The 9,403-nt window shown below is 48.9% G+C and overlaps 1 protein-coding gene across 1 annotated transcript; it reads right to left on the bottom strand.

Moving 5' to 3' along the window:
- Positions 1-1,069: 1,069 nt before the first annotated feature.
- On the bottom strand, positions 1,070-6,463 carry LOC121860050. The gene is made up of 2 exons (XM_042357057.1): positions 6,399-6,463; positions 1,070-2,015 (listed from the first exon to the last, which is right to left on the bottom strand). The coding sequence occupies exons 1-2, from the start codon at positions 6,461-6,463 to the stop codon at positions 1,070-1,072; spliced, it is 1,011 nt and encodes a 336-aa protein (XP_042212991.1).
- Positions 6,464-9,403: the final 2,940 nt, after the last annotated feature.

The raw sequence follows: 9,403 nt of genomic DNA, 5'->3' as shown, positions 1-9,403 counted from the left end.
AACCCACACACAACCCACACCCACCCTACCACTCTCTGTGTTCTGCAGCCAGTTGTACCAGGCTCTGGCGCCGCCTTGGGGCTGCATCTTACCTGGTTTATGGATCGATCATGTACAGGAGGGGGGGAGAAGAGAAGAACGAAGGGGGACGAAGAGGAGGAGAGCAGAAAGAGGAGGACGAGGAGGAATATCTGAGAGAGAGCCGCAGAACTACCATGCACTCGAGGGATTGGGTTAGGTTGATTTAAGTTAGTCTAGGCTGGGCTGGATGGGATCAATATCTCAAGACAGGTCTCAAGAGTTATCACAAGAGTTGGGGTGATATGGTGTTTGTGTGTGGTGTGTGTGTGTGTGTGGGTGTGTGTGTGTGTGTGTGTGTTGGGGGGGTGTGTGTGTGTGTGTGGTGTGTTGGGGGTGGTGGGTGTGGTGTGTGTGTGTGTGTGGGTGTTAATGGGGTGTGGGTGGTGTGGTTGTGGTGTCTGTGTGTGGGGTGTGGGTGTGTGTGGGTGTGTGTGGTGTGGGTGTGTGTGTGGTGGTGGGTGTGGGTGTGTGTGGGTGTGTGTGTCTGTGGAGTGTGTGGTGTGGGTGTGGTGAGTCGTGGCAATGAGACAAGTAAATGGTGGGCCAGTAACAGCAGAGAGTGGGCCAGTAACATGAAATTGGGCCAGTAACATGAGAGGTTGAAGTGGGCCAGTAGCAATAGAGAGACCAGTAACAGCAGAGAGTGTGGGCCAGTAACAGCAAGTGATAAGTAACAGCAGAGTGGGCCAGTAACTCTGAAATGGTGTTGGGTGTTGTGGTGTGGTGGGGTGTGGGTAGAGAACCAGTAACCATGAAGTGGGCCAGTGTATGCAAGTGGGCCAGTAACAGCAGAAGAGGGCCAGTAACAGCAGAAGGGCCAGTAACAGCAGAAGGCCAGTAACAGCAGAAGATAATAGTAACAGCAGAAGGGCCAGTAATTGTAGAAGGGCCAGTAACAGCAGAAGAGGGCCAGTAAAGAAGTAGTGGGGCAGTCTACAGAAGTAAATAGTAACAGCAGAAGAGGGCCAGTAACAGCAGAAGGGCCAGTTTAGCAAAAGTAATGAAGAAGAGGGCCAGTAAAGTAGAAGAGGGCCAGTAACAGCAGAAGAGGGCCAGTAACAGCAGAAGGGCCAGTAACAGCAGAAGAGGGCCAGTAACAGCAGAAGAGGTGGCCAGTAACAGCAGAAGAGGGCCAGTAACAGCAGAAGTGGGCCAGTAACAGCAGAAGTGGGCCAGTAACAGCAGAAGAGGGCCAGTAACAGCAGAAGTGGGCCAGTAACAGCAGAAGTGACAGAGGTGAGGGCCAGTAACAGCAGAAGAGGGCCAGTAACAGCAGAAGTGGGCCAGTAACAGCAGAAGAGGGCCAGCAGCAGAAGAGGGCTATAACAGCAGAAGAGGGCCAGTAACAGCAGAAGTGGGCCAGTAACAGCAGAAGTGGGCCAGTAACAGCAGAAGTGGGCCAGTAACAGCAGAAGAGGGCCAGTAACAGCAGAAGTGGACCAGTAACAGCAGAAGTGGGCAACAGCAGAAGGGCCAGTAACAGCAGAAGAGGGCCAGTGAAAGAAGGGCCAGTAACAGCAGAAGTGGGCCAGTAACAGCAGAAGAGGCCAGTAACAGCAGAAGAGGGCCAGTAACAGCAGAAGAGGCAGTAACAGAAGTGGGCCAGTAACAGCAGAAGAGGGCCAGTAACAGCAGAAGAGGGCCAGTAACAGCAGAAGAGGGCCAGTAACAGCAGAAGAGGGCCAGTAACAGCAGAAGAGGGCCAGTAACAGCAGAAGAGGGCCAGTAACAGCAGAAGAGGGCCAACACAGAAGTGGGCCAGTAACAGCAGAAGTGGCACAGTAACAGCAGAAGAGATGTAACAGCAGAAGTGGGCCAGTAACAGCAGAAGAGGGCCAGTAACAGCAGAAGGGCCAGTAACAGCAGAAGAGGGCCAGTAACAGCAGAAGAGGGCCAGTAACAGCAGAAGGGCCGGGAACAGCAGAGCAGCAGACCTGCCGGGTAAGTGTTCGCGATTAAGGTAACGTTGGATCAAGTGAACTGATCCGCGCAGACAGTGATTTATCTGCTGGGGGGGGGAGAGGGGAGGGATGGTGAGGGGGGGCGAGAGGGGAGGGGGCGAGAGGGGAGGGAGGGTGGAGAGGGGAGGAAGGTGAGAGGGGAGGGAGGGTGAGTGGGGGAGGGAAGGTGGGAGGATTGGGTGAGGAGGAGGAAAGGGAATACCTGACGAGTGGGGGAGGAAAGCGGAGGGGAGGAGGGATGGGAGACGGGTAAGAGGGGAGATGAGGGGAGGAGGAAGAAGAGTTGAGGGGTGAAGGAAAGGTGTGAGGTAAGGGGAGATAGAGGGGAAAGGTAAGGGAGGGGTGATAAGAGATGTGAGGTGAGGGAGGAGATAAAGGAGAGAGGAGGAAGAGGTGAAAGGGGAAATAAAAAAGGAAAGACAAGTAGAATGAGGAAATGGAATAAGGGAGAAGGAGAAGGAACTGGACGAAAGGGGAAGCAGGGAAAAGGAAGATAGAACACGAGAAGGGTCCATAAGAGGGCGTAGAATAGAGGAGAAAGAGAGGAAAAGAGATATAAACAGAAGATAAAGAAGACGAAGACGAGAGAATAAATATGGGAGAGAGAGAGAGAGAGAGAGAGAGAGAGAGAGAGAGAGAGAGAGAGAGAGAGAGAGAGAGAGAAGAGAACTTAAATTAAGACAAGGCAAAAATAAAAAAAATGAAACAGGAAACTAAAAGAAGATAGGAAGGGAGGAGGAGGAGGAGGAGGAGGAGGAGGAGGAGGAGGATGATAAAGATGAGAGAAGAAGCAGACTAAAAAAAGACAAACAAGAAGGGGTTACACACAGAGAGGGAAGAACTGAAAGATACGACACAGAATAAACGAAAAATTTAAAAAAATGGTGAAAAGTATCGAGGGGAAGGGGGAGGAATGAGGTGTAGTTGGATAAAGAAGAAAAACAGATAAAGGGGGAAGAAGGACGGGAAAAACGGGGAGGAGGAGGAGGAAGAGATAAATGATGTAAAAATAGGTGGAGAGAGAGAGAGAGAGGAGAGAGAGAGAGAGAGAGAGAGAGAGAGAGAGAGAGAGAGAGAGAGAGAAAAACGAAATTACAAAATACGAAGTGAGAAGAGAAAACAAGAGGAAAGAGAAGATGATAAAGACAATGAAATGGAGAAGAAGAGAGGAGGAGGAGGAGGAGGCATACGATAAGAGGAAGGGGTGGAGGGAGAGAGGAAGTGAGGGAGGAAGGGAGAAAGAAGAAGAGAGAGAGAGAGAGAGATTAAGACAGCAGGAAAAGCGTGAATTGGGAAGAGGAAACGGGAATGGCATAATGAAGGAGAAGAGAGGAGGAGGAGGAGAAGAGTGGAATAAAGAAGGGAAGAAGGAAGGAAGGATGGAAGGAAGGATGAATAAAGGTTAATAACAACGTAGACAGTAGTAGACAGGTAGAGAGAGACAGACAGGGAGGTGGGAGAGGTAGATAGATGAATAGACAGACAGATAGACAGATAAAACGGTGACTGGGGGGTGTAGAGGCAGGGCTGGTGACTAGGGGGGTTGGGAGGCAGGGCTGGTGACTGGGGGGTTGGGGAGCAGGGCTGGTGACTGAGGGGGGTTGTGGAGGCAGGGCTGGTGACTGAGGGGGGCAGGGGAGGCAGGCTGGTGACTGAGGGGGGTTGGTGAGGCAGGCTGGTGACTTAGGGGGTGGGGGAGGCAGGGCTAGTGACTGGGGGGTTGTGAGGCAGGGCTGGTGACTGAGGGGGGGCTGTGAGGCAGGGCTGGTGACTGAGGGGGTTGTGAGGCAGGCTGGTGATGAGTGGGGGTTGTGAGGCAGGGCTGGGGACTGGGGGTTGTGAGGCAGGCTGGTGACTGAGGGGGGTTGTGAGGCAGGGGCTAGTGACTGGGGGCTGGGGAGGCAGGGCTGGTGACTAGGGGGTGTGAGGCAGGGCTGGACTGGGGGGGGAGGCAGGGCTGGTGACTGAGGGGGGTTGTGAGGCAGGGCTGGTGACTGAAGGGGGTTGTGAGGCAGGGCTGGTGACTGAGGGGGGTTGTGAGGCAGGGCTGGTGACTGGGGTTGTGGAGGCAGGCTGGTGACTGAGGGGGTGAGGCAGGGCTGGTGACTGGGGGTGGAATGGGTTGTGAGGCGGAGCTAATGGGTTGATGTGGTGGTTGTAGGGCGGGGCTGATGGATTGGGGGTGTGGCCGTGAGGCGGAGCTGACGGATGAGGGTCATTGTGCGACAGACTTGGTAGTGGATGAGGGGCTGGTGGGGGCTGGTTGGGGCTGGTGGGGGCTGGTGGGGGCTGGTGGGGGCTGGGGAGCTGTGTTGGGGAGTTCAGCCATGTCTTCTCCCTCTCCCCTGACAACTTCACGCCCCACTTGGCTCCCCTCCTCCTCCTCTGTGTTTTTGACGAATTTGTGTAGGTTGTGGGGAGCTTATCCCAGAGGACAAAGCAGTGTGTGGGAGATGGGGAGGGGAAGGGAGAAGAGGAGAGATAGGGGAGGGAAAGGTACGACTGGGGTGACAGAGGAAGGACACAGAGAGAGAGAGAGAGAGAGAGAGAGAGAGAGAGAGAGAGAGAGAGAGAGAGGCTAAGAGGGCTAAGCTTACACTGGTGGAAGGGGAAGGGGGCGACACTTTCACTTGAGGAAAAGAAAAGCTTAACTCTCACTGGTGGAAGAGATGGGGGATTAACTTTCTTTGATGGAAAAGAAAGAGAGGGCTTAACTCTTACCGGTGAAGGAAGAGGAGCATAAATGTTGCTAGGAGAAAGGAAAGGGAGGAAGGGAATGCTCAATAATCACGAGCAGAAGAGAAGAGGAGCTCAACTTTCACAGGCGGAAGAGAAAGAGTGCTAAGCTTTGATTGCTAGTAGAGAAGGGGAGCTTAACTTTCACCAGTGGATGGGGAGGCAGGGAGGGAAAGGGGGAGTGGTGGTAGGGCTCAACTTTCACTGGTGAGAGAGAGAGAGAGAGAGAGAGAGAGCTCTACACCACCTCCCCGGCAGCCACTCACAGATTTACGAGTACAACGCAGCGACCATTTACATTTAAAGTTCACTCTGGTCTAGTCGCCTCCCCAACTGATGCTGCGAGTCAGCTGGGGAGGAGGGGAACACGGGGAGGGGAACACGGGGAGGAGAACACGGGGAGGAGAACACGGTGAGGAGAACACGATGAGGAGAACACGGGGAGGAGAACACGGGGAGGAGAACACGATGAGGAGACCACGAGGAGGAGAACACGGGGAGGAGAACACGGGGAGGAGAACACGGGGAGGAGAACACGGTGAAGAGAACACGGGGAGGAGAACACGGGGAGGAGAACACGATGAGGAGACCACGAGGAGGAGAACACGGGGAGGAGAACACGGGGAGGAGAACACGGTGAAGAGAACACGGGGAGGAGAACACGGGGAGGAGAACACGGTGAATGAACTCTCACTTTACAATAATTCATCAAAACATTCGAAAAAAAAACAGGAATAAATTAAAGAAAAAAAAAATATATATATAAAAACACCAAAACGGATAAATATGTATGAAGGGAAAAATAAAATAAAAGAGACGGGAAGAAATACAGAGTTGAAGTATAAAAAAATATATCGTGTGTATGAAGAGAATTTCAATTAAATCTTATAAAATAAAACACAAAATATTGAGTCTAGATTGAAAGAAGAACAAAAATCTTAAGTAAATAAAATCGGGGATTCAATAATTAAATCTGGGTTACAATAATAAAATCTGGGTTACAATAATTAAATCTGGGTTACAATAATTAAATCGGGGTTACAATAATTAAATCTGGGTTACAATAATAAAATCTGGGTTACAATAATTAAATCGGGGTTACAATAATAAAATCTGGGTTACAATAATAAAATCTGGGTTACAATAATTAAATCTGGGTTATAAATCGGGGTTACAAAAAAATTGTTGATTATGATAAACCAACAAAATCGGATAAAATGAACGGTTGAAAAGAAAAATCGCAAAAAAAAAGTTGAATCTAAAAGAACCCAAAATTCTGTACATCGTCCGTAGACCAAAAAGAAAGGGAAAGATGCAAGACTTTTACACTGCCTGGAAAAAAAAAATCGTGGAATAAAATCGGGCATCGGTTGGAAAAAAATCGGGAAAGTAAGAATAAAAATCTGGGGAAAATCAACGGCGTCTGGGGAAAAAACTGGAGAAAATAAAAAAAATCGGGGAAAAATCGAAAATATTAATCATCGGTTGGAGAAAAATCGGGAAAAAAATCTTCACCGACCCTTGCAATGTGAGGGCTGAGGGCTAAGGGCTAACTGCTGGGGGTTAAGGGCTTTATATAGTCGATTGCATTCGTATTAAAACAAGTCAAACGGCCCTTACAATATGAGAGCCAGGACTGAGGGCTGCGGGGCTGGGGCTGGGGGCTCTGGACTGGGGGGCTTCATATCGTGGGGTAAAGCCAATAACACGAAAGGACCAGAAAATACCCCGAGAATTTTGGCGTGAGTTTGACGGCCTGAGGGGAAACGCCGAGCTGAGGGAGAGGGTGAGGGAGAGGGGAGGGTGAGGGAGAGGGAGAGGTGAGGGTGAGGGAGAGAGGGAGAGTAGGGAGGAATGGACAGGAAGGAGAGGTGAGGGAGAGGGAGAGGTGAGGGTGAGGGAGAGAGGGAGAGTAGGGAGGAATGGACAGGAAGGAGAGGTGAGGGAGAGCTGTGGTGAAGGAGAGGGCAGGTGAGGAGTGGTGAGGGGTGATGAGAGAGAGAGAGAGAGAGAGGTGATAAATACAAGCAGTGGCAATAGGGGGAAGGGAAGCCTCACACTGTAGGGATGAAAACCAAACGCAAGTCACAAATTTTACCCGCCTGAGAACACGATTTCCAAAACAAAACAATTAAAAAAAACCCGAAATAGCCCACTAGAAAATTTATCATACGAGATAAAACATTAACAAACGGGAATATAAAGGCTAAAAAAAAGAAAAAGAACAAAAAAGACAAGTAAAATATTCGTTTTTAAAAAGTTGGGAATCATAAAAAACGGAGGGAAAAATATCCCAGCGGAGGGGAGACTAAAGTAAGTTGCAGTAGGTGGGGTCATTTTGGCGGAGCTGTGCATGTGATGAGGGAGGTGGTAAATACAGGGGTGAGGGCGCTATTATGAGGGGCCGGGGAGAGGGAGAAGCCATATTTACGACAGTAATGAATAGTACGATGAGGAGGAGGAAGGGGAGTGTGTGTGTGTGTACGTGAGTGTCTGTAGTGTTATGAGAGAGAGAGAGAGAGAGAGAGAGAGAGAGAGAGACCGTACCATTGGGCTCACACCATTAACTCTCCAGAAAAGGTTTGTGGGAGAGGAAGGACCTGTCTTCCTTCCCCCTTTCTCCTCCTTCGCCACAAAGGTTTCATCGCCCTCCACCAAATCTTCGTGACTCACTATTTCGGTCGATCAAGCTTGTTTCCTCCTCGATAAAAACTATAATTCTTAGAGACTTCGAAAAAGATTATCCTTCATTTATGATTTTTTGTTTATTCGTGATCCAGTAATATTTTTCCTCAGTAAAAACTCTTACTACTACTAAAGTTATTGGTGTAATTACTACTATTATTAATATTAATTATAGTAATGGCTGTTTTAATACGATGATGATAACAAAAATAATAAAATAATAATAATACAAACTGGGTGTCAGGTACAATAGGCTAATGTCTAATAGCCCCACCTAATAGACCCTTAACCTCACATAACCTTCCATTAGGACCGGGTTGATTAAGTCTGGGGTCTGTGAGTCCTGGATTACATCACACGACTCCCAGCTTTATGAAGGCGTTACCACCATTTATTGTTCTGTCGACCAGGTGGTGTTGAGGCCTCTTAACTGCGTAAGACGACCTATTGGGAGAGCAAAATACTAACCAAGCATGACACGAACTGATACTAGCAGATGGGGCAGTAACTAGCCACTAATAGCAACAGTAACTAGCCCAAGCATGACACGAAGAAATATAAATAAAAGACGGGGCAGTAACAAGCTAAGGCACTTTTCCCCCGCCATCAAAGGCCCATTGATCACAGCCTAACCCACATCAACCCACACCCATACAATAGTGTCGCCTGAAGGAGGAAGAAGGGTAGGGGGAAAGGGGGGAGGAGGGAAGGGGAGGAGGGGAAAGGGGGAGGAGGGGAGGGAAGGGGGGAGGAGGGGAAGAGAGGGGGGTAGGTTGAGGAAGCTTTTGCCGAGTTATTTCTGGTGAAAAAATAGCCACCACCTTCTACATCACGTCTCGTTCTACTGTAGGTGACGTTGACAAAGGCTACAGAAGGTGAGTCTAATGGGTTGATGGACTCTCCTTACGGGTCTCGCATCCCTAATTCACCCCCGTCGTCGCCTCTGCTGCTACCTCCTCCTTCTGCAGCATCATCTCCACCGGCAGCAGCAGCAGAAAAGTCTTGAAGGAAAGAATGTAAGATGCTGCTGTTTTTGTGTTTTTTCTACTTATTGTCTTGGGTTCTGCCGCCTCTAACACACACACACACACACACACACACACACACACACACACACACACACACACACACACACACACACACACACACACACACACACACACACACACACACACACACACACACACACACACACACACACACACCGTTCTACAGTCAGGGAAAGTTATAATAAAGTAAAGCCAACAGACTCATCTACACGCCCCGCTGGTCAAGGAGGGGAGGAGTGAGTGAGTGAGTGAGGGAGGGAGCGAGCGAGTGAGGAACAGGATATTAGAAACAAAGGGTAAAGAGAAATGGAAGGGAGAGAGAGAGAGAGAGCTGGAGTAGTCACGCTAACCCCACACTTGCCATGTCATTCTACCTCACATTTACACACGCCTCATTCTCACCTCACCTCCTCACCACCACCTACACCTTGCCTGCTTCCTCCTCACCTCATTTCCTCACCACCTACGCTTCTCCGCGGTTTTTTTCTTTTGTCTCTTATAATTAATTTTCTTTTCCTGCTTTCATTCATCTTTTTCTCTTCAGCTTCCTTTGTTCCATTCTTCCTCATTTGTTTGCTAATTCGGTCTGCTTTTGCTTCTATTTCTGATTTTTTTTTTCTTCTCCTTCGATATTTTGTTTATGTTTGCCTTTATTTGTTTTTTCTCTTCCGTTTACTTTTGTTTATCAATGTACTTTCGTGTCTGACCGTCATCTGCTTTTCTCATCATTTCTTTATTTTAATTCTTGCGTCTTTATATTTTTCGTGCGTTTCCATTTTTTTTCAACTTTTTCAAATATTTTCACTTGATTCATATCTTTTGTCTGATTTGGTCCCAGTTCAGTATATTTCAACTCCTTACAGCCATATATAGATATATTTCTTAGGCCTC

Source organism: Homarus americanus, unplaced genomic scaffold, assembly GCF_018991925.1.
Source record: "Homarus americanus isolate GMGI-L3 unplaced genomic scaffold, GMGI_Hamer_2.0 scaffold2760, whole genome shotgun sequence".
Lineage (NCBI taxonomy): Eukaryota > Metazoa > Arthropoda > Malacostraca > Decapoda > Nephropidae > Homarus > Homarus americanus.
Note: the sequence above shows the minus strand (reverse complement) of the source record. Positions and strands in the feature narration are given on the sequence as shown.